Source organism: Podarcis liolepis (genome assembly GCF_965112155.1).
Source record: "Podarcis liolepis genome assembly, chromosome: 3".
Classification (NCBI taxonomy): domain Eukaryota; kingdom Metazoa; phylum Chordata; class Lepidosauria; order Squamata; family Lacertidae; genus Podarcis; species Podarcis liolepis.
In genome coordinates this window covers 122,689,366-122,713,863 of record NC_139557.1, presented here as the reverse complement: position 1 = coordinate 122,713,863, position 24,498 = coordinate 122,689,366, and the positions used below count along the sequence as shown (strand labels likewise).

Here is a 24,498-nt window from a genome sequence, read left to right as displayed (position 1 = left end):
GGAAAAGAGATCTTCTGAGCAGGACCAGGGCAGCAGGGGGACGGGGAATTCAACTTGGTTCAAGTGTTAATGTGAACTCAGGTGTTCATGTGAACCTGCCCAATTCAGCCTCGGTGGACCAAAACACAGCTATCTTTCAAAATCCACTCTTCTCTGAATTTTGCATTGCTATTCTCCAACCGATTCAAGTGTACAGTAGAACCTCGGGTTGCGAATGTGATCCATGTGGGAGGCACCTGCAGCATTCACAACCTGCAGCACCATGCCTGCGCATGTGTGTGATTCAGCACTTCTGCGCATGCGCAAGCGCCGAAACCCAGAAGTAACGCATTCCAGTACTTCTGGTTTCAGCACGGTCCGTAAACCGAAAATGCGCAACCCACAGTATTCGTAACCCGAAGTATGACTGTACCAAGATCCATTTCTTAGCTGGGAAGTACGCTTATGTTAGTGAAAGCAACATATGTACGTATACCTTGTTAGAGTAAATTGCGTATGGAAATACATGTGTCGGGGGAAGTTATATACAATGAACTTTCATGAGGGCCTTTTAGAAAATAATAATCGCAAACTGATGCAGAAATGGAGAGTTCTGAACTGAAAGACTGGAAAACCGGAAAACTAAGAGGGACCTAAATTGACAGATGTGTTCATCCCTGCGGCCGAGCGACAAATACCAATATCCAACGTTCTTGCAGGGGCATTGTAAAACTCTAGCATAGGAGCATAGGAAGGTGACTTGAGGTCCATGTGTCTTAGTACTTCCCATGCCGACTGCCAGTGATGTTTCCAGGGCTTCAAGCAGGGATTCTCACAACCCTCCCCGAAGATGCTGAGGATCAAATCTCGGACCTTCTGTGTTCTAAGCTGAGCTCTGGTCCTTTCCTCTGTTGGCTCAGGGGTGTTGGGATGTGGGCGCTGTGAACTGGTTTCCTCTTTGCTTTTCTTTGCCTCTGCAATTCCCTGTTCTAATTCTAACAATATATTTTAATCCCCTTGGTACACAGCAGGAAGAGATGCATAGTCCATGGACAGCCATACTGAAATGGATCTCTAGGGTTTGGCCAAACACTCTCCACTTTTAGTGATTTGGGCAAAGTGGGGCTTTTTCCTGAAAAAATATTTTGGCTGTGTAACGATTGAGCATTGGGGTTTCTTTTTCCACATTGGTTTTCAGGGGGAAAGTCTGCAGGGCTGTTTCCATGGTTGGAATTCTAAGCTCAGAGACCGTGACTCCAGGAGGAATGCCTGGCTCCTCCTTTCACTTCCACATGTTCCATTGTTCACTGGCTAAGCAAATGTTGTCATTCACAATCCCTATAAATACAACAGCCTTTTTCCCAGCTGAGAACCAAAATGTCCCTTTCTTCTCCTGCCCAGTTTGGACATAATAATGTCCTGGCTATGTAATGATACATCTTAAATGACAGCAGCTACCTTGTTCGACACCACAGTTAAATCATGGTGCTCACTCCCAGAGGATGGATGTCATTAAAAGTGAGCGAGACAAATTCATAGAGGAGGTGAGAGCTAGCGGGGTTTGAAATCTTGCATTTGAAAATGCTTGTTGGTTCTGACACATCTTTGTCTCCCGCTGCCTAGTCTCTTGCTCTGCTTTGGTAAATAACCTTACCTTGTCTGTTGCATTTTATTTGCTTTTTAAGGAAAGCGTTGATTGCTCTTCAAGCGCAAATGGAAGCTGCAGTGGGCAACTCACACGAGCTGGAAAAGCGGGGTGTCCTTTAAATATCAACGCAGAATTTACATTTAAATCCCAACCCCACTAAAGTAAACCCCCCCCCCAAAGAATTTGTCCCCCTCAAATACATATGTGTGCTTTCCATTCCTAGTGAGAATGGACTGGCTCCCTACCAGCAGGTGAAGACAGTTTTATTCCGCCAGACCTTTGGGAGCTGACTGGTTTGTTGTTGTTTTTTTAAAAAGGGGCTTTTAATAGTTTTTGCTGATTTTACTAACAGCCTTTTAAAATATTTAAAATTCTAGTACAGTCTCTTTTAATGATTATCGTGTGTGTGTGTGTGTGTGTGTGTGTGTGTGTGTGTGTGTGTAAGCTTTCTGTATTTTATCTGCCTTCTTTTAATTTGAATAATCCACCTTGAGTCCTGGTCTGGCGGGATATAAACAGATATAATAACACCACCACTCAGGAAAACAAACTCTTTGCCCAAATGTTCAGAAAGAAATGCCAACAGTTTTATTTACATCCATTGTGTACAAAAGTTGAGGGCAGCCTTTTGCCACAACCGGAACTGCTTCAAAGAGTCCTTTCCCTTCCCCCTCTGCTCTTGGATCAATGTTTCCAGGTGATGGATGGCTCTCCTCATAGCAATCCCCAGAGATGTCATTCTCACTCTGCCCCTCCTTATTTAATCAATAGCCTAAATACCTCATCCGGATGTCGGGGAGCCAAGGGCCCCAGCGGAGTTTTGCGATCAATACAGGATAGAGCTTTGCAGCAAGAAGTTAGAAACCTCCTGAAATTCCTCTCTTCTCTTTCTGCTTGCCAAAAGAGACCCCTGTCCTTTTGTTCCCCCAGCCCTGCTTTGCATGCTTAGCCTTCTTTCTGCTTTCTTGAGGGGCATCCAGGGATTCTGCCGTTTCATAGAATCACAGAACTGCAGAGACGGAAGGTATACCCAAAGGTCATTTAGTCCAACCCCCTGAAATCCAGAATTTGCAGCGAAAGCATCCCCGACAGATGGCCATCCAACCTCCCTTTAAAAACCTTTGGTGAAGGAGAGTCCACTGCCGACCAGCTCTTACCACCATAAAGTTCTTCCTAAGAGTTAGTCGGAGTTTCCTTCCTTGTGATTCAAATCCCCTGGTTCTGCGCCCCTCCCCTGCAGAGCAGCAGAAAACAAACTTTCTCCCTCTTCCACATGACAGCTTTTCAGATACTGGAAGATGGCTCTTAATGTCACCTCTCCATCTTCTCCCTTCCAGACTAAAGCAAGCTAAGCTGGGGTCCCCTCACACTGTTTAGGTTTAACATGTATTCAATATCGAGGTGCGAACAAGTAGCATGAGGCAAACATGGTTTCTGCATATGGTATGGGAGTGATGCTGGCAGACAAAGAAACCCTATTTGCCTCCTGGATCAAGCAAGGTGGCCCTGGCTTTGGCAGATGAAGAAATATGTGGTGCACAGAAGCTTGCAAATCCCTACCACGCCTTAAGTTTGTAAAATCTGTTTTGTATTTTGGAATCCTCCTTGTCATTTGGAGGTACTCTGCTTCAGTCTCCATCAAGGGACGATGGGAAAGTGCACTCTGCGCATGCATGCAGACACACTCGTTCCTTGCCATTACTTCACATGAGCCAGAGCACTGCAAGGTATGTTGCCATCCCCAAGCAACTTGCAATGAACACCCCAGAACAGAAAAGCAGCCACAGTCAGTTTTGCTGGCCTGTAACTGTTCATCTCAGCTGAGCAAAATTGGCAAAAAAAAGGGACCTTTGTGAACAGGACTGGCTCAACAGCAAAAGCACCCAAGGTGTGCAGGCGTCTGGGGGTGGACCTACGCAGCCCGCAATCCAACAGGTTGTGTGCTTCAGAACCCCTAGCCACATTTCAGAAGATGACAGGGTGCCACTCTTGGAGAGTGTATGACGGCTGCACACCCTCCAAATGTTGCATCCTGACACCCTCTGGTTTGCTGGTGGACAGACATTGGAAACCTCATGGAGGATGGGAAAAGGGGAGACAGTGCAGGGACAGTTTGGAGCGGGAAATGGTAAGCAGTGAAAGGGTTAAACACAGAACACACAAGCACACACACACGCACACACAAACCCTCACCATTTCTTGGCTCTAAATCATCCCTTCCCAGAGCTGATTTTCTACCATCAAAACAGTGTGTCACAATTTAAAACAACAACAACAACAACAACATGCATTTGTGGGCAATTTAACCCTGTCTTGAAGACAATTTCTAAAGGAAATAACAGGCCAAATCCATTCCAGCTGCCCCATGCCCCCCTTAAAATCTTTAAACCAAACAGCTCTCTTAACTGGGAAGGGAACTGCAACTGGAGAGAGGATATCAATCTGAATTTACAAGGGATTTTTAACTTGGAGGATTTGCTTAAGCATGTCTTTCTCCACACCCCAAAATTCTTATCTCTGCTGGTTTTATCTTCTAAAGTTGGAGGGCCCCTATAAACCAACTTCTCTCTCCATTTTTGCTCCCATCGTTTTTGTCCTTTCTCTAGGAGGTGACCTGATCTCTCTCTTGAAGGCGTCCCATCCAAATCAGGTGGTCTTAATTGTATTTTTAGTCATCATAAAGTTTGATGCCTCACCCTTCGCCCAGAGCAGTTTCACATCACCATCCCAAGGAGCAGGGCATCAAACTGTACACCTCAAGAATTCCCAGCTTGACTGTGACCTTGCAAGAATTTCTGGACTCATACGGCAATTAGGAAGTTTCCTCTCATCCGCTCAGATTTCAAGGAGGGCAGGAAGGTACAAGGGAACTTTGCCTGTATCTGACAACGGCGAATCTCTGGTAAAATATTTTTTAGAAAATTATTATTTAAAAACAAAGGTCTGTGCATTCGAAACACAGCCACCTCCAGTTAAACGACCAGTATAAAGTAAGCAGCACATGAGCGGCACACAAAACACTAAAAAAACCATTCTACGTTCTAAATCTTATATTAATAATCCAAAAATTGAGAGAGCTAGGTACAAGATCACCCACACTTCGTTTGATCAAACTTATCCTCGTTGATCTCTACAGGAGCCGGGCTAAAGGAACATTTAAAGACTGCATCTTCCCTTTGGACACAATTTGAATATGTTTTCTGTTTGTGGCTTCTGTAGTAGATCTTGTACATAGCTCTCTCAATTTTTGGATTGTTAATACAAGATTTAGAACATAGAATGGTTTTTATAGTGTTTTGTGTGCCGCGCATGTGCTGCTTACTTTATACTGGTCTACTGTGAGAATTGGCAGCATAGGCTCATTTCTTCAGTCCCTCCAGTTAAATGGCATCAGGCTTGAAACACCTGGGAGTTAAGCGACAGGGACAAAGGATTATGCAGGAAACTCAGAAATGGGGATGTTTCGTTCCACAGTGGTGATCAACATTAATGGCAAAACACACAAGAAAACACCCACCCTGGAGGTGACTCTGCTCCCTCTGCTTGCTCTCAGCGGCCTGGGTCACCAGAGTCTACATCTCTTTCCTCTTCACCCCCACCCCACCCACAACCCTGCCTCGACACCCCCCTTATACGAGTCTGCCATTCTGACCGCCCCCCTCCATCAGTTGGGTTCCATATTGGACACTGCAAGTGCGGGACAATGACAGAACATCCGCGCCATTATATATATATTTTTGGTGGGGTGTGTGTCTCCAGTCATCCATGCCCACCCCCTTCCCTCCCACCCACCCACCCACCCCCAAATACACCCAGCTCTTCCTCCCAGCTCTTTCTTCCCCTTGCGGTCCCCCCTCCCTCCGTCAAACACACGAGATGCTGTCACCAACCAATTCTTCACATTCACAAACAACGAAAGCAGAGGACAGTCCCGATCCGTCAGTCAACACGTTGCACTTGGAGGCAGCCGCCGCTGCCGCCATCGCCACCACCACTGCCACGTCAGCCGCCTGCCATCATCACAATCATCTTCTTCTTCTTCTTCTTTTGGAGCTGTAAGTCCAAAGTGTCATGTGCCCGCCCCGGCGGGGAGTGGGACTCCTTTACCTCGAGGCTTCTTCCTTCAGCTCCTTGTTCTTCCGGACCTCCTCAGCGTGCTTGTCCTGTGGAGACACCGCCAAGGTGAGGGGATGGTCACTTGCTCAGGTGGCTTCCAAACTGGGTTAAACATATTTACAGAGGAGGGTGTAGACAGAGGCATTATGATCCGGCACGCTTTTAACTTGCACAATTTCAAGCATAAGCAGTTGAAGGGGGTTGAAACTGCATGAGTTAAATGCGAGCGAGGCAGAGAGAATTAAAGGTTTGTTCGCCCCAGGTCTGCTTTGGGTTACTCAGCGCATAAAGAGCTTTTACGATACGATAATCTTTATTGTCATTGTCCCATACAGAACAACAAAATCGAAAAATCTACATAAGACATTCACAACCCAACAAGCCTGCTATCCCAGCTATCCCTACCTGGTTAGCCCCCTAAAAACTATGATACCCCATTTAAAAATACAATATACTCCCACAGAGACTCCTTACACTGCGTTTAAAACCAAAATCGCATTTGGATAGAAACTGTTTCTCAGGCAGCTAGTCCTGGTCTTTATAACCCTGTACCTTCTTCCAGAAGGCAGAAGCTGAAAGAGATCATTTCCGGGGTGCGCACTATCCTGCACTATCTCTGCAGCTTTTTTATGACACCTGGAAGCATAGATTTGATCCAAGGTGGGAAGAGTGCACCCAATTATTCTCTCCGCAGTCTTGACAACCCTGGACAGCATTGGTTTTCCCCTGACCGTGCAGCTCCCAAACCACACACACAGACCATAAGTTAATACACTCTCTGTTTAAGCTCTCCACCTTGGTTGGAGGAAGCAAGTTTGGCTCACCACACCCATTCTGGGATGCTCTCGCAAGATCTAACAGCACCATCTGAGCTCCCCCGAGCTCTTGTTTGAGCACCCCTAGGCTTCTAGATCCAGTGTATGGAGATGTCCTTGCAGAAAGCTTAAAAACTCTTTCTGTGCCAGATCTGTTTGGGTTTCCCCAAGTGAAGAAAGCTGAGGTTCTCTCCTTTGCTTACTGGGCAAGACCCACTCAGTGTTCAGACTCTGGGAATGCTGGATGCAGAACCCTTGGAACCAAAACTCTGATTCCGATGCAATTGTACTGTGTAAGTATTTTTAAAATTGTCCTGATATTGCAGTGGTTCTCAACCTGTGGGTCCCCACATGTTGTTGGACTACAACTCCCATCATCCCTAGCTAGCAAGGCCAGAGCTCAGGGATGATGGGACCTGTAGTCCAACAACATCTGGGGACTCACAGGTTGAGATCCGCTGAATCAGGGTGGTATCCAAAGGGTCCGTTTTAGTGCAAGAATTGCCCACCTAGTTCAACCTCCTCTTCTCATCGTTGCCAACTAGATGCCTGTGGAAACCAGGAGGCAGGACCCGAGTTCAAGAGCCCTCTTCCCTCCTGAAGTTTCCAGGTACTGGAATTCAGAAACAGTGCTGCCTTCAACCCTCAAATCTCTCTGATGTAGCCCAACCCACACCTCCCGCAGCTCTTTTTCTTGCAGCTGGCCCCTCCTCACCTTCTCCTGCAAGCGTTCCAACATAGCAGCTAGATGTGCCTCCCGGTTCTCCTTGTTGGACTCCATCTTCTGCATCAGCCTCTCCTTGGCCGTCTTGATGAAGTTATTGTTCTCCTCGATGGCTTTCTGAATGACCTCTCTCTCGTGCTCTCGCTTCCCCGCCAGGTGCTTCAGCAGCTCTGCTTCCTGGTACTAAACTCACAAAGCAAGACAAGGCATCAAGGACCAGTCATCCTTTGACACAATTCCCACTGTTGGGAGGTGAGTATAGAATCATAGAATCATAGTGTTGGAAGAGACCACAAGGGCCATCGAGTCCAACCCCCTGCCAAGCAGGAAACACCATCAGAGCACTCCTGACATATGGTTGTCAAGCCTCTGCTTAAAGACCTCCAAAGTAGGAGACTCCACCACACTCCTTGGCAGCAAGTTCCACTGTCGAACAGCTCTTACTGTCAGGAAGTTCTTCCTAATGTTTAGGTGGAATCTTCTTTCTTGTAGTTTGGATCCATTGCTCCGTGTCCGCTTCTCTGGAGCAGCAGAAAACAAACTTTCTCCCTCCTCTATGTGACATCCTTTTATATATTTGAACATGGCTATCATATCACCCCTTAACCTCCTCTTCTCCAGGCTAAACGTGCCCAGCTCCCTCAGCCGTTCCTCATATGGAGGAATGAATCCATATGGAGTATGGATCTTCCCAATTTCCCACATGTCAAAGATGCTTCTAAGCCTCTCCCCAGTGCTCTCGTGCATGTGAGGGGCAGGGGGGGAAGAATTAAAGTTCTAATTCTGCTTGCGTCTTGCTTCTAAACTGATTGAGGGCTGCGGAAGGGGGAATCTGCAACTGCATTACAGCCTTCCTGCTCTTTTGTCGTCGCCTGTGAAATGGCTTTGGAATCCACTCATCTCTTTCCCCTGCATGGAGTCCTATACATTTCAGAATGGCTCCCCCATATCAAATAGGAAAAGTCTGTTGGATCGGGCCAATGGCCCATCTAGTCCAGCCACCTGGCCGACCAAATGCGTGTGGGAAACCCCAAGCAGGATTTGAACACAAGACCCCTCTCCCCTCCTGTGGCTTCCAGCAACTTGGATATTCAGAAGCACTGCTGCCTCTGACTATGGAGGCAGAGCAGAGCCAATGTGGCTAGCAGCCATCAATAGTTAAAAAGGGTTAAAAATCTGGGTAAGATTGCTGAGTGGTTATCAAAGTGCATTTGCATCCAAGTGTGTTCAGCCCTGTGGGTGGGATTATAGGAAGCGAGCTACTCAGCACTGCTGAAACTCTTTCCAGACAGGAAGCAGTGGGCAGCTACCACTTCCCACACATATGGAACAGGAAAGGGGTTAATGCTGGATCTGGTTACTCTGACTAGAAGGAAACTGAGCCATGGACAGGAATTCATTCATCTCTGACATCCGGCTGTTGTGGCTGGCAAGGCCCATTCTTGAGTATCTGCCAAGGTCAGGCAGGGAGACAGAGAGATTCCACCTAATGGCTGATCGATAATTCACTGGCTGGCAAACCACACACATTTCCTCATTACGGGAGCCTTCCTTGTATCATCAACACACAGTGCCTTTTTGACCTCAAAATGCTCTGGCAGCCTTTTGGAGAACTGAATTTTCTGGGTCTGACGTCAGCCTCCTCCTTTGAAGCACCCCAGTTGGGAAGCTTCTTAAAGCACTTTTGCATACCTCACTTTGCAGGTGTCTTTACCTGCATGCTATGCAGGAAGCATGAGCAAGGCTGAGACCCTCTCTGCCCCCAGACTGCCTCGCCAGAGTGGTGCATGCTCTAGTTATCTCCCGCTTGGTCTACTGCAATGCACTTTACATGGGGCTACCTTTGAAGGTGACCCGGAAACTACAACTAATCCAGAATGCGGCAGCTAGACTGGTGACAGGGAGTGGTTGCCGAGACCATATACAGTGGTACCTAGGGTTACATACACTTCAGGTTACATACGCTTCAGGTTACAGACTCCGCTAACCCAGAAATAGTACCTCGGGTTAAGAACTTTGCTTCAGGATGAGAACAGAAATTGTGCTCTGGTGGTGTGGCAGCAGCGGGAGGCCCCATTAGCTAAAGTGGTGCTTCAGGTTAAGAACAGTTTCAGGTTAAGAATGGACCTCCGGAACGAATTAAGTACTTAACCTGAGGTACCACTGTAACACTGGTCCTGAAAGACCTACATTGGCTCCCAGTACGTTTCCAAGCACAATTCAAAGTGTTGGTGCTGACCTTTCAAGCCCTAAACGGCCTCGGTCCTGTATAACTGAAGGGGCATCTCCACTTCCATCATTCAGCCCGGACATTGAGGTCCAGCGCAGAGGTGGAGAAGTGAGGTTACAGAGAACCAGGCAGAGGGCCTTCTTGGTGGTGGCACCCGCCCGCCCTGTGGAACGCCCTCCCATCAGATGTCAAGGAGATAAAGAATGACACAACTTTTAGAAGACAACTGATGGCAGCCCAGTGTCTGGAAGTTTTTAATGTTTGACATTTAGCATGTTATTATATGTACTGCAAGCCGCCCAGAGTGGCTGTAGAAACCCAGCCAGCTGAACGGGGTATAAATAACAAAATTATTATTATTATTATTATTATTATTATTATTATTATTATTATTATTATTAAATTGGGCACAGAGAGGGCAAGTCCTCTGTAGCTAACAAACATTAGTTTCTTTGTTCCCTCCCCTTTCAATGACCACCACACTGCTTTTAAATCCCCCTTTGTGAGTTTATTACCAGAGGTTTGTTAGCATAGGCTCCCTTAGTTACATTGCACTCTGTGTAGGCCCAGAGGCCCCCTTCCCTTGCACCAAGGCAGAAACTTTATGACTACATTACAAAACCAAAAGAACAGTATGACTATGAAGGTGGTGGAGTCTCCTTCATAGGAGGTCTTACAGCAGAGGTTGGATGCCCATCTATCATATATGATTTAGCTGAGATTCTATGAAGATGGCAGTGTGCAGACACTGACCAAAGGAATGTGCCTGCAGAAGGCCGTGAATACACTTGATGGCCCTGTCTGTACCTACCCTTGAGAAATAAACTCCAGCAAGTTATAACATTTCCTGCGTTGCATCATGTTTCATTGATCAGGTGCAGCTGCTTGTTTCTCTTAGGAGTCAAGCTAGAGCCACAAAAGCAGTGGGGTTCTAGGGGGCTCAAGATTCTTCCCTGAATTTTCATTTGTGCTTTTTAATAAAGGCCCGTAGCCTTGACCCAGAGAGGTAATGGAAAAGGAGAAGGTGGTTAGTCATGAACCAGCTTAATGGGTCTGCTTGCAGATGTTGAGAGCAGACTCATAAACTGTTCACCAATGAAAATGCTAGAAGGATGCAACTGACCTGATGTGACATTTGAACCACTCCAGTTGCCCTTTTCCTGGCACATGGGGGAGAGAAGGCAAGTTCCCTACCCAGTCCCCTGTATGACCAAACCATGTCCCGCCCCCTGAAAGGCCTGCCATGTTTGCCAGCTGGGTGCTGAAGAAGGGTCTCACCTTGCGTCTCTCCTCAGCCGCTTCCAGCTTTTTCTGGATCTCTTCCAGGGAGGGGTCTCGCCGCCGGGGCAGAGAGGCATTGAATTCTGGGATCCCTTCAAAGGAGGGTGGCTTCAGGATAACCTCAAAGGACTGGCCGGAGGTGCGCTTGTTGAGCTCGATGACCTCCATGTCAGAAATGACGCACCAAGTGAGGTCTACAGTGTCTACTGGAAGAGAAGAGGGAGGGAGAGGCTGGGATGTAATCATGCTAAAGAGCAAATGTGTTAATGGAGGGAATTATGCTGGGGATATCTCAGGGCATCCAGCTAGAGAAAGCACAGGAAGGGGTCTTATTCAGAGTCAGACAACTGGTCCATTGAGCTTAGCACTGACTGGCAGCAGCTCTCCAGTGTTCCAGACAGAAAGTCTCCCCAGCACCACCTGGATATGCCACTGAGAACTGAATTTGGGAGCTTCCCTGGTTGCCAAACACCCACCAGACATCTGGTGATATAATCCAGTCCCCACATTGGACCTGATTCCAATCAGCAGAGGAAGATTTAGGGCAGTGTGACCGGTTGCCCTACACTGGGAGCTGAGCCAAGGGTGCGCTGCACGGCATCACAACTATGACATAGTGAATTGAGCAGAACACATGTTGAGAAGCAAGGGGTGCCAAATTTTGGGCTTACACAGAGCGCCACTGAAATATGAAAGAACAAAGTCTGCCCCTGCAACCAGGCTGCTACCAACATGAGTTCTGTCCTGTGATAATAGATTGTGCGCTATGGATCATGTTCCAAGAACCCTCAACAACTTCACAGACATGGAGGAGATCTTCACCAAACAAGCAAGTTTGGGAAAGGCTTCCAGACTTCAGAGTAGAAAGCATGAACCCCACAAGAACAAAGAAAGAGCCTCTCCTCAGCATCTGGGGAGCCTATTCTTATTATTTATATTCCGCCCTTCACCTGAAGATCCCAGGGCAGTTCACTACAGGAAAAGGCTATGCTCCAGCTGCTTCTTTCTCTGGGGTCGCTAAATAAAAATGAAATAGATGTTTGGAGAGGGAATGGACCATGACGTTTCTGTGGGATGTGAAACACAAAAGCAGTCAAGTACAACATTCCTAGAATGAACATGTTTACACATGGGGAGGAATGTTTGTCCAGCCAGCGGGTAAACTTCCTGTTTCCTTCTGGGCTGGGACAGACTTCCTCTGCATATGACTAGAGGTGGGCATGGCCTCACCTGTGCAGGTAATGACAAAAGCACAGGGCAGGGCAGCCATCTCCCTCTCTTTGACTACATGCATCCAAGAAGCAACATCTGCTTAGCCAAATATGCCCTCTTGGCATCTTCCAGCCAAGAGAGGACAAAGGAACTGTCTCCTTATGAGATAGTTTCCAGGTGTATGCTACTTTTCTAAGCTAAGTCTGCCTTCTGGGATCCTATTGTGAACAGAATGTGAGTAAACCTTTTTATACTTTTGTAGAAGACTGTGTCGTGTCTTATCTTTTATGAGGGAATGAGGGGGAAATACCAGAACAGTTATTGTAGAGGCTTTAGCGAGCCTGAGCAAATGCATCTGCTATGAGTTTAAAAAAGGGGGAATGGTACTCTGCTAAATTGTGGAACTTGTTAACACAAGTTGGAAAAGGATATAATCAGACAATATATCCTCTCCTGCATCCCTGAACATTCCCACAGTTTCTCTCCTTGCCAGGAGCAGGCGCAAGGAGTGTCCAGCTGTTGTCAGACCTGAACCACTAACCTAGATTACATTCCTAACAAGACCAGGGTTGGGAGTGGATGCCTGGCTGCTTTGATCACTTGGGACCATCTCGACTACAGAGCAGCTTAAACCTAAGTGACATGTAAATGTCAAAACAATTCAATTTTTCAGAAACTCCGTTTTATAAAAACGTAATTTTTATAAAAGAAAAGAAGTGGAGCCTCTCCTGTGTTACTCGCAGGGTGTGGGCATGTCTGCTGGCATTGTCTAGAGTATAAGAATGCATAATGCATGTCTTAGATTCATAATATATCATCATATATAATATATTACCTTCAAGCCTTCTCAGAGCCCATGGGAAAGGGAGGCAGGAGGGAGCGGTGCCATCCACCATTTGTGGAAAAGATCACGGGCAGAAGGAGCTGAGCAGATGGGACACATAGGGCAGCAGGCCCAAACCCACACGCGTCTGGGAGTTAATGGGTCGGTTGCCTCACTTACCTTCATATTTATAAGATGGTTTGTTTAAGGGGTCTGAGAGGAAGCAGGAACAGAAGAGAGACACTAAAGGGAGCTCCTTCATTTTTTCTTTGTAGGCTGCAGGGAGGGGGAAAACACTTTGTCAGGAAAGGTCAAAGTCCATCACTAAACAGGCTCCCATCCATACAACTGCCTGGCCTCTTCCTCCTCCTCCTCATCTCACTGCTTCCCTTGTAGAACTCAGCAGGGAGGAGAACGGGGACAGGGCCGGCACACCCATAAGGTGGACTGAGAAAGCTGCCTCAGGTGGCGGAAAGCCATGAGGCAGTGCCGCTGCCCATTGGAAGTTGACACTCTTCCGTTGGCAGAGAGGTGGTGGTGCTTTCAGATGAGATCTTGTGAGATCTTGCTGAAATCTCACACATTCTGCAAGATCTTACCAAAATATTGGATTATCTCATGCTCTCTGGGCATAGCTGTCAACGTTTCCCCTTTTTAAAGGGAAATTCCCTTATTCCGAATAGGATTCCTCGCAAGAAAAGGGGAAAGTTGGCAGCTATGCCTCTGTGAGATCTCTCCAAAAACCATTGCCACTTCATGGGTGCTACAGCACAACCCAGGTAAGGGAGGCGTGGGTGGGGGCAGTATTAGGGCAGCTGTCCCTGGATGGGGACAAAACTAAGACAAGCCAGCTCTGCCTGTCATTATCTCTGGTGGCACCTTCTGATGGTCTCCCCGCCTTCTGACCCATCCGTCCCAAGGGGCAAAGAGCAGCAGGAGTGCTATAATCCCATGTTTTAGTCATGGGCTTGGTGGAAGCATTTGACCATTGGTTGTGCAATGTGGGAAGGAAGATGCTGGCCTTTTGGACTGATCCAAGACAAGGGTCTTCTTATCTTCTGCATGGACCTGCTTACTGGCCAAGCAGCAAGAAGACTCGTGTTTCCATACCTGCCAGCGTCATGGTGCCTGGTGTTCTGGGCCTCCTGCTGTCTGAGCACGTATCTGAGTAGGCAAAGATCGTGTCCTGCTTGTAATCTGTAGAAAGAAAGCAAATGAACAGGGGTGAATTTAGTTACCGGGTTGTGCTTTGAACTTTTCCAGGAAAAAGGGGGAAACATAATGTCAAGATGCTACAGTTTGTATGCTGAAGAAAGGAGGAACCAATGCTTTGGTAGGGCTTTGGTAGGGCTTTTTCACAGTTACCATAATATAGGTCAGTGTTTCCCAACCACTGTTCCGCGGCACACTAGTGTGCCGCGAGATGTTGCCTGGTGTGCCGCGGGAAAAATTAAAAAATTCGAAAGATTTTTTTTTTTAAAGTCAAATTTTTGATTGGGGTGCCGTCACTAGATGACCCCTGGGGTTCCCTCCCTCCCTCCCGCTCTGTGCCTCCCTCCTCCTCCTCCTCCGGGGAGGCCCTTCCTGGCTCTCGGCCAAGGCTTGGCGGCTGCCACTCACTCACTCGCTCGCCCACCCGTCCCTCCATCCCTGCACCCGGCCTCTCCCCCTCCGTCCCCGGCGCGGGGGCTGCCGGGATCCGTAGTCCCCTCGCCCTTGGGCTCCGCGCCCGCGCGGGGTGCGCATACTACGTTTCCCAGCGTGGCCTGGCGGGCCGGGCGTTTTGTTTGAAGGGCTCTTCTCCCGGCCATGGAATGAGCGCAGCGGCGGCCGGGCGGGCAGGGGCTCTTCCGCGCAGACCCCGCGCAGCCTGCCTGCGCCCCCGCGGAGATCGGGCGGCAGGATGGAGCCCGGGGATCCCCGCGGAGGCGGAGCAGCGGAGGCGGAGGCTGCCCCCCAGGTAGGGCTGCGTCGGGGGGGTTTTATTTTTGCAATGCTGCATCCGCGCTGGAGGGGACGCATCGGACCGCGGGGAGACCCCTTGGCAGGCGTGCAAGGCAATGCATGTGTGCAGGCGTTGCATGGAGTGCAGTGCAATGCAATGGCAACGCGGCGCCCTGCATGCATGCATGCAACTTCCACCGGCGCTCCGGACTTGGCAGATGAGGGGGGTCCCCAGTGGGCGGCAGAGAGAGCCGGGAGGGCGAAGGGGAGCCGGGGGGGAGCAGCGCTGCTCCCCGAGCCGAGCCCGGGGGGAAACTTCGGCGTCGTTGCGCCGGGTGTTGGAAGCGGAGGCTGGCGGGGGCCCCTCACCTGCAAAACCTGGTCGCCTCTCATATATTTTGTGCATTGCATTCATCGCCCGCTTTCTCCTCCAAGGAGCTCCCGGGGGCGCGTGTGGTACTCCCCGTGTTATCCTCGCAACAACAGCCCTGCGAGGTGGGTCAGGCGAGTGGCCCAAGGGAGCACCCAGGGATTGTCCTGGCCAGGTGGGGTGATTTGAACCCTGCTCTCTGCCCGGTCTTTGTCCTCATTTAGCCCCCACATGTGCATGACCGTGCATGACTGAGGTTTTCCCCCCTCGTCTTGGCTATGGTGTGAGTCTGTGCTGTTAATTAATGGGGTTCTGCCTTCGGAGAAGATGAGCCAGCCCTCAAGGAGGTGATTATGTAATTTGCTAGCAATTCATGTCCCTCCCGGCGTGACGCTGCGCGCTGACGTCACGGGGCTGTAATGGTGGTGTGCCTCGAGATTTTTTTCATGAAACAAGTGTGCCTTTGCCCAAAAAAGGTTGGGAAACAGTGATATAGGTATTACAAAATTTAAAAAATTGCACCCAATAAACCAGATTCTAGGCTGGGTTCTGCAACAATGCAAAAGGTGATCGGTACAGATTAATAGCATTTGAATATTTAACCCTCTTATTTGTTTTTGAAAGTGTGAGGAGAGGCAAAGAACTCTGTCAGGCAGTGAAATGTCCACCCTAATCCAGCAGGCTATTACTGCGTCTCTCTGTTCAATCCCAGTTAAGAGCCTACCACTCCTCAATAAACTTCTTCACTTGTTTTCCAGAGACCCTTCTATGTAAGGGCTGGTTCAAACAACTGCCTTCCCCTCTACAATTGTGAAGTGTTGATTTTGTTGATCAGGTCTTGTTTGCAAGAATGCAGCTACTCACAGCAAGACTATTACTAACTCAATGCAATTTTGGTTGAACCTTCGCACCCCCACTGGAGTAAGTAATAATATCGCTGTTCTTCAGAAGTTTGATATCCCCAAATGATTTTCTCCTCCCTTGGAAAAGATACAGGGATAGGCAGAATGGCCTAACGAGCACTTGGTCTATGTTCAGAGGCTGTGTAACGATAAGAACATGTGGGTTATTGTAGCCAATGCAGGTATCTCTGCTCCATTTGGCAAAGATAGCTTTCTGGAGTTAGAATCAGAGTTGTAGAGCTGGAAGGGACCTAAAGAGCCATCCAGCCCAACCCCCTGCAATGAGAAGGGCACTCTAACCAACACAGACACAAGAGGCCACCTGACAGTGTGAATCAGCGCTTGGAAGCAAATGGCACCAGGTCTCCGATGACCCCAGTTAACACGGCCTTCACAGCTAGGGAGGGAAAACAGAGTCTAGACAATAGGAGCCATTCGGTACCATACACAGGGTGGGGAAGCAGCTGCTCTGCGGAGAAGAGATAGAAGGAATTGTCCTTTCAAAAGTTATCATGGATCTCTGGACCCTACACTCATGTCTCAAAAGGCGATCAGAGCAAAGCATCTACCCAAAATGTCATGGGACGGGGAGTGGGGGATGAGATATCAAAGAGAAATCATGAGGTTTCATTATTACTTTTTTGTGGTCAGCCAGCCTGGGGTCATGAAGCGGTCTGACTTTTAGTGTGCCATGTAGTCTGACATTGTTGTTGTTGTTTAGTCGCGTCCAACTCTTCGTGACCCCATGGACCAGAGCACACCAGGCACTCCTGTCTTCCACTGCCTCCCACAGTTTGGTCAAACTCATGCTGGTAGCTTCGAGAACACTGCCCAAGCATCTTGTCCTCTGTCATCCCCTTCTCCTTGCGCCCTCCATCTTTCCCAACATCAGGGTCTTTTCCAGGGAGTCTTCTCTTCTCACGAGGTGGCCAAAGTATTGGAGCCTCAGCTTCAGGATCTGTCCTTCCAATAAGCACTCAGGGCTGATTTCCTTCAGAATGGAGAGGTTTGATCTTCTTGCAGTCCATGGGACTCTCAAGAGTCTCCTCCAGCACCAGAATTCAATTCTTCGGCGATCAGCCTTCTTTATGGTCCAGCTCTCACTTCCATACAACACTACTGGGGAAACCATAGCTTTCACTATACGGACCTTTGTTGGCAAGGTGATGTCTCTGACGTAGGGGTAGCCAATGTGGTACCCTATGGAAGTGGCTGGGCCACAACTCCCATCAGCCCCAGCCAGCACAGCCCATGGTAGAGGATGCTAGGAGTTGTAGTCACATATGTCTTGAAAGTGCCACGCTTGTTTGCCCCGTTCCAGCAAACTACAGCTGGGCTAGGCTTTCTGCTGGGAACTTCCGCAGCAGGCACGATGTGTCTGGGGCATTTGCGTGACCTCCAGGCCTACATCCCAGCTGGACAAAATCCATATATAGCTGTAGATGCTCTGGCAACAGGCTTCAGAGCAAAATCAGGCTGCTAAGCCTCCATTGCCTTCCCATCTGACACAGCTTCTGTCAAAAGTTCTTCCCACTCACTGGTTATATAAGACTCAGCAGGCTGCAGCTGCAGAGAGACCTTCCCAGCCTACAATGAGGGGGGAGTCCCAGTCTGTTCACAAGTGATGCTCAGATCCGGTTTTGTGCTCAAAGGCACATTGGCCATAACCTGTGTTGCATTTGCCCTCTTCCTGCACTGCATTAGCAACACACATGTCCAAAACCCATCATTTCCGCCAGACGTGAAAAGGGGCTGGGCCTTCCAGCCAGCTATTGTTGGCTACTAGCCATGCTGGCTAGGCTCTGCCTCCTTCAGTGCTTCTGAATACCAGTTGCTGGAAAGAGCAGGAGGAGAGAGGGGTCCTGTCCTCAAATCCTGCTTGTGGGGCTCCCAGAAGGGGCATCTGGTTGGCCACTGTGAGAACAGGAGGTTGGACTAGAAGGACCATTGGCCTGATCCTGTTCTTGGGAAGGTATACTGCATAGCACAAGTGAGGGAAAGCCACCGGGTGTAGTGTCAGGCACAGAGCACAGAGTCCTTCTGAGAATGGGACCAGAAGCCATCTTTGCAAATGGAAGTTGACACCCCTTTTGCTGTGACAGTGGCAGTGGGCTGAAATTGGGGGCATTAGCAGCAGGGAGGGGTGCTTTCCCCCCCCCACCTGATCAATTGTGACACTTGACTACAGCGGTGCAGCTATCACAGGATTGAGGGGTAAGAACATGCTCAAGACCACTGTTTTCTTTACTGTTGCTTCATCCTATCCTTCCAGGGTTGCATCGTGGCACGTGGCACGGAAAGCAGATATTGAGGACAAGGTTCTGGTGAGTCCTAGCTTGTTTTCATTCTAAATATATTTTTAATTCTCTTCCTTAGCCACCTTGGATACATAAAGCCCTGCTCTTAAGGTCCTCCACGTGTCTAGAAGCTGGCTGGTGGTGAGGAATGGGACTCTGTACATGTTCAAAAGAAATCATGCCACCCCACCTTGTCCTACGAGTTCCTCTGGCAAAGCTTCCCACAAGCAAAGCTTGATGGCAAGAGGTGTTTGACAGTGGAACCGATTCCCTCAGAAGGTGTGGACTCCCCTTTGAAGGCTTTTCAAGAGAGGATGGATGGCCACCTGTCAGTAGTGATCCCTGATTTGCAGGAGTTGGACTAGATCAGCCTTGGGGATCCCTTCCACCTCTACAGTTCTAGGATTCAACCCCACCACCAGACAAGACACTCAGATGGCTTCTTCCTTTCCATGATGCTCAGCACCCACCCCTCTCATTCCAGGAGCGCTAATTGTGGCTGACAGGCCACCCCTTCCTTTGTCATGACTTTGCAAGCGGCTTTGTCAACAGCTGCGGGGGCTTATCCTTGGCTCTAACCAGATGATGAGTATGAAAATCTCCTCTAGGAAAAGGCCAGCTTGGCGGTGTGGGTGGGGTTGGGAGAGAAACGAACTAACTAAGGTGGCCACCTCCACAGGAAGGGGACAGAAGGAGAAATAGATTCATTGGTGCCAATAGGTGCCAATTCAGAATTCATAGAGAAATGCAACGCAGTGGGGAAGACTGTGGCCAGGTGAGCTTTGTTCTTCCTCATTCTGCTGTCCATCATGTGTTAATTGCTGATGGGCAACTTTCACCCCACACCTCCCGTCTTCAAACAGAAGATGCCTTCACTGAGAGGACTGCCCTCTGCTAGAACAAGTGGTGCTGATGTGAGAGGGAGAGAAACAGAGAGCGAGGACGCTGCCCGTCTTTGCAGTGGTTCCGCCACGGATGCTCCTCCGGAGCTTAATGAAGAAGGGAGTGCGGAGGAAACAACAGCCCTGTATAATATAGGATGAGCTCATTCGAGCTGCAAACAGGCAGGGCATGACGGGAGAGACCTCGCTTTGCAGCCACCTACAAAATGGAAGCTCCACAGCACGCCTTTGCATGCATGTGTTAAGTATTGGGCGGAGGGGGGGTCATTGGCTTCTTTCCCCTGCCACATCCCCCAAAACTCATCGCTCGCAGCACGCAGGCACACGGCAGAAATTAAGAAGATAACAATATGCATGCAGTGAGAAGGATAAAAACTAACTTACAATTTCCCCCCTCATCCAGCAATTATCCTATTCCACCACCACCACCCAGAAATAATCATTTGCACACTTGACAAAAAAAGGAATGTGGAAGAATGAGTGGCATAGCTGTCAACTTTTCCTTTTTCTTGCGAGGAATCCTATTCGGAATAAAGGAATTTCCCTTTAAAAAAAGGGAAACGTTGACAGCTATGGTGAGTGGCTCTTGCCACATGGTAGCCTCCGTGCTTAGATGTCAGACTCCCGGAGAAGCAAAGATCGCCCTCTGAAAATATTCTTATTATTTTTAAATACCCTCCTTTGGCTTCGTTCACAGCAGGTTTGCAAAAGCGAGCGAAATTTCTCCCCTTGGAAGCGTCTTTATCAGGAACTCAGCCCCTCCGCCCCTTTCCAAGGAATTCCAGCGCCCACTCCTGCATTGATTTCAGAAAGGGGGTCTCTCTCCCCACCCACCCTCGACTAGCAAGGCATTGCAGTTTCCCTTGAATGACAGGCGAGAGAGCAGCTGCCTCCCCTTCCCTTTTGGCATGCCTCGTGGAAACAAAAGTAAGGATTTGGTGACGTAAGGGTGGAAGATGGCTCTGATGGCAGCCACGAGTTCCCCTCTAGCTTGAACACCGCCGTCAGTCACAAGAGGAAAAGCATGGGGAGGGATAGGGCTATTGTACATGACCCCACCCCATTTGTACATCACCCCCCCAATCCCTTGCAGACATGGTGCATGTAACATGTTTGTTGGGAAATCCACAGTCAAAAGCACACACACACACACACACACACACACACACGTGTGCAATCATCCACATTTGCATACTCCCATTTCTCCTCTGGAGCGGAGGGGGAAGCACTCTGCACATGCTCTCTAGAGCCATTCACTATTACTCTTTGCTAGTTCAAAGACTCGACCATTACCGTTAAAGCTGGTCCTTCTTCAGCTAAACCCCAGAGAGCCCTGACTAATAAATATTAAGCCCCGATGTGGTCTTTCTCTGGAGGAAAAGTACCATGCGGAAGTGAACTGAGGCTAGGCTGAATATGACCTGTAGGAGTAAAAAAAATAAAGCGAGGGGCCGTAAGAAGGAGTTTTGGTTAGAGAGGTCTGCCCCCCCCCTCCAAGAAATGGAACAGTTTTTGGGATCGCCTGTTGCTGCCCAGAAGAACCAGGGGAAGGAGGTTTGTAAGCAGCGAAAAGAAGATTCTGCCTATTAGCCTGGAGAGCAATGACTAACTGGGATGGGAGAATTACAGAGTCAGGAGCTGAGTGCCAATTCTGTGCTCATTGTTGAGACCATAGGCACTCCACGCTGCTGCCCCCTGAAATTAGGCATCTGGGCAATCCAGATTCTGTACAAGGGAAGCTGGATCCTGCAATCAAGGAATATAATGCACATGGGGGAAACTGTAGCATTGCTCTTAGGGTTTTTGTTTCGGTTCGTTTTTTCTGCATAGTTTTGGTTTTGCTGGGCAAGAGGGAACTCAGCAGGGCACTAAAAGCCCCACCCCTGACCACAGGAACCCTTCTGCAGCCCCCCTCTGATGTCAGCAAGCAAGTGCTGCTCACCCACTTGCTCGTCTTCGCACCACAGGGACCAGAAACTCACTATTTTTTAGGTGAGAGTGGAGAAATTTCCTGCTCTCCCACGAAATTGTGGAGGCAGGCAGCGCTGCTCATTGTCGCTGGGTCTGCATTAGGGTGTGTTAATTGCAAGTGTGGAAGTAGAAGGAGAAGGAAGAGCAGTTAGGAAAGAGAGAGATAAAATGCCCCCCCCCCCGCGCGCGCGCCAAAAAAAGTGCTGACTTCCAATGAAAACTGACCTGACTTTTTGACTTTCTTTTCTTAAAGCTACACTGGCATCTCTGTGGATGTCCCTGAAGCCACGAGGCGCCCAACCCGTTTTGTTAATGACAGTCTTTCATATTGCATTGGGATAAACAAAACCGTCTTGTTGGGACCACAGACAGGTTATGTTACAGTGATTGCAACAAATGGAAAGCAGCAATTTCTTCTTATATGGGTATTATAGGCACTCACACCCACATACACACAAACCCCTAAGTGGTGAGATGTAGGAAGGGAAGGAGGGGAAAACACGGGGGGGGGGGGAGTTGGATGCCCAGTGCCAGCACATGGTCACAAAAAGAAAATGTGGTAGATTAAGAGATGGATGAATAATAATGTGGTTGATAAAAGGCGAGCATAGCGTGGCAAGAAAAAGGAATACAGAGCCATTTAAATAGAAATAACCACAAGGTTTACTATAGAAATTTATATTACTTCCCCCCCCATAAATATATCTGCAGAAAGGATAGATAGATAGATAGATAGATAGATAGATAGATAGATGATAGATAGATGAGGATAGATAGATAGATAGATAGATAGATAGATAGATAGATAAGAGATATAGATAGATAGACAGATAGATAGATGATAGACAGACAGGAGGGTGCAGAAAATTTTACGCTGACTTCCCAAAGCCAGCAGGTATAAGGTGTGCTAGGGTCCTGCCCCATCACAGCCTTTCCCACGCCTACCCCTCCTCCAACTCTAGCCCCTGCTTTTGAGGGTTCAGCATTTGCCCCCCTTCCCCAGGAAATAACTTCAATGCTAGGGGGAAATAGTATTTAGTTCCTCGGTTCGCTCCCCACTTCCCTGGCCTTTACTCGCCTTTGCAGCTGCTTGTGGGGTACCCTCTCCTGAGCCTGATGCTACTCACCCCCTTGCCAGATCGACACCTGGTCCAGCCGCTCCCAGCCTCTCGCTCGCTTCCTTCCAGGAAAAGATGCTAAAAGATCCACTTAGCATCCGCCAGGCTGCCAAGCTCTCACCATGACATCACCTCCGAGCCAGCCGATTGGCTGCGCTCATGAGGCCTGCTGATTGGGCAGCATCTTCCTGGGAATACAGAATCGCCTGAGTAACTCCTCGGGCGGGCCAGGTGTGCCGGGATGATGTCACACACAAAAAAAAGCTATTTCCAAGATGCAGAAGGACAAGACAGGCAGCGTGCTTGCTTAGGAAGGAAAAGGTGCTCCAGGGACAATATAGGTCATCTCCATGGATGCTGCGAAGACACGATAAACCCTTCTATAGCAAACTAGCAATTGTTATCCAACTCAGTACAGAGAAGAAGCATATCTGGGCAGTAAATGATCGTTGCCACATCTCTGCCCAGGAACGAGTTAAGACTGAGCATCTTTTGGAAGTGGTGTTAGGGGTTTAAAAAAATTGCTTTGGCTGGATTTTATTTCTTCAATCAGGGTGAAGCTGCTAAGTTGATGAGCAGGGGAAGAACTGTCCTCAGTGCACTTTTTGTATACAGTGGTACCTCGGGTTACAGATGCTTCAGGTTACAGACTCCGCTAACCCAGAAATAGTGCTTCAGGTTAAGAACTTTGCTTCAGGATGAGAACAGAAATCGTGTTCTGGCGGCGCAGCGACAGCAGAAGGCCCCATTAGCTAAAGTGGTGCTTCAGGTTAAGAACAGTTTCAGGTTAAGAACGGACCTCCAGAAGGAATTAAGTACTTAACCCAAGGTACTACTGTATAATAATGTATTCCTAGAAGCTTTCCTATGGCTGTAGAAGCCAAGAGATTGTATTGGAACTCATGCTGGTAGCTTTGAGAATACTGTCCCACCATCTCGTCCTCTGTCGTCCGTTTCTCCTTGTGCCCTCCATCTTTCCCAACATCAGGGTCTTTTCCAGGGAGTCTTCTCTTCTCATGAGGTGGCCAAAGTCTTGGAGCCTCAGCTTCAGGATCTGTCCTTCCAGTGAGCACTCAGGGCTGATTTCCTTCAGAATGGATCGGGTTGTTCTTCTTGCAGTCCATGGGACTCTCAAGAGTCTCCTCCAGCACCAGAATACAAAAGCATCAATTCTTCGGCGACCAGCCTTCTTGATGGTCCAGCTCTCACTTCCATACATCACTACTGGGAAAACCATGGCTTTAACTATACGGACCTTTGTTGGTCTTACTGGGTTGAATTATCTTTTTTAGATGCAATCCTCGCTGGGATTGAAGGGTGGGTAACAAACAGAATAAAAAGAATGAAAGCAAGCATATTAATACTGCTGCTGTAGATAGGAAGCTGCCTTCTGAGTCAGATCATTGGCCGATCTAGCTCAGTATTGTAAACACTGACTGGTAGCAATGCTCCTGAGCTTCAGGCAGGTGACATTACCACCCCTACCTATAGATGCTGGAGACTGAAATTGGGAACTTTTGCGTTTAAAGCTCTAGGACTGAGCTATAGCCCTTCCTCCTATGTGGCATACAAGCATATCTACTCATGAGTAAGCACCCTACTGTGGCATTTCAAAGTGCAGGCTTTCCAGGAGAGGAAATCAGCTCCACCTCATAGGCAAGTTGGTTGAAAGTACAGTTGCCAAGTGATGGGGGCCTGGGTTGTGACTGTGCTTTTAACAGCAGCTGAAATCAGTAGGGAAAGGTTCTCCTGGCACAGAGATAGGACTATCACTTCCTTGTTGTTTAAGGGCACAAGAAGATTTTTAAAAAACTAACTGGCAACCCTAACTGAAAGAGAAATGAACCAAAACAGAAAACAAAAAAAACAAGTGACTTGAGGAGGAGGTGGCAAAGGAGTGAGGTTTTCAGTTCCAATCTCTTGAAAGACAGCTCTCTTAGAAATTTGGTGATTTTTATTTTTGTTGTTAAATGCATCCTGACCATCACCATACCTGAACTAACAAAGAAGTCAAGCAGGAAAAAGAACAAAAGGGCAACACAGGAAGACAATGGATTTGTTAAACTCGACAGCTCCGCTCAGGCTGGTGGTGTGATCTGGCTGACCCAGCTACTGGTTTTCTCCAGAGAGGTTTGCACAATTGTGCCTTTGACAAGGCAGCTGAAA

General features: G+C 48.4%; 2 protein-coding genes across 5 annotated transcripts in view; both read right to left on the bottom strand.

Moving 5' to 3' along the window:
• FBXO16 (F-box protein 16) overlaps positions 1 to 24,498 on the bottom strand; it is an 810,609-nt gene that overhangs the window by 341,952 nt on the left and 444,159 nt on the right. The window lies entirely within an intron of this gene.
• STMN4 (stathmin 4) lies at positions 5,437 to 22,483 on the bottom strand. Of its 3 annotated transcripts, none has more exons than XM_083494896.1 (6): positions 22,342 to 22,482; positions 13,939 to 14,025; positions 13,009 to 13,104; positions 10,791 to 10,999; positions 7,274 to 7,465; positions 5,437 to 5,790 (listed from the first exon to the last, which is right to left on the bottom strand). In XM_083494896.1, the coding sequence occupies exons 2-6, from the start codon at positions 13,949 to 13,951 to the stop codon at positions 5,731 to 5,733; spliced, it is 570 nt and encodes a 189-aa protein (XP_083351022.1). In that variant the 5' UTR covers positions 13,952 to 14,025; positions 22,342 to 22,482; the 3' UTR covers positions 5,437 to 5,730. The 3 variants fall into 3 exon arrangements, with proteins under 3 accessions (XP_083351022.1, XP_083351023.1, XP_083351024.1); XM_083494897.1 differs by having other exon boundaries at positions 10,791 to 10,996; XM_083494898.1 differs by having other exon boundaries at positions 5,742 to 5,845; positions 22,342 to 22,483.

What these genes read in the sequence shown, in the direction of transcription:
- STMN4 (XM_083494896.1), bottom strand. An exon ending in CGGCTGAGGAGAGACGCAAG is followed by an intron (nt 7,466 to 10,790) that starts GTGAGACCCTTC and finishes TTGTGAGTTTAG; the next exon opens with TACCAGGAAGCAGAGCTGCT. An exon ending in TGGAACGCTTGCAGGAGAAG is followed by an intron (nt 5,791 to 7,273) that starts GTGAGGAGGGGC and finishes GTGTCTCCACAG; the next exon opens with GACAAGCACGCTGAGGAGGT.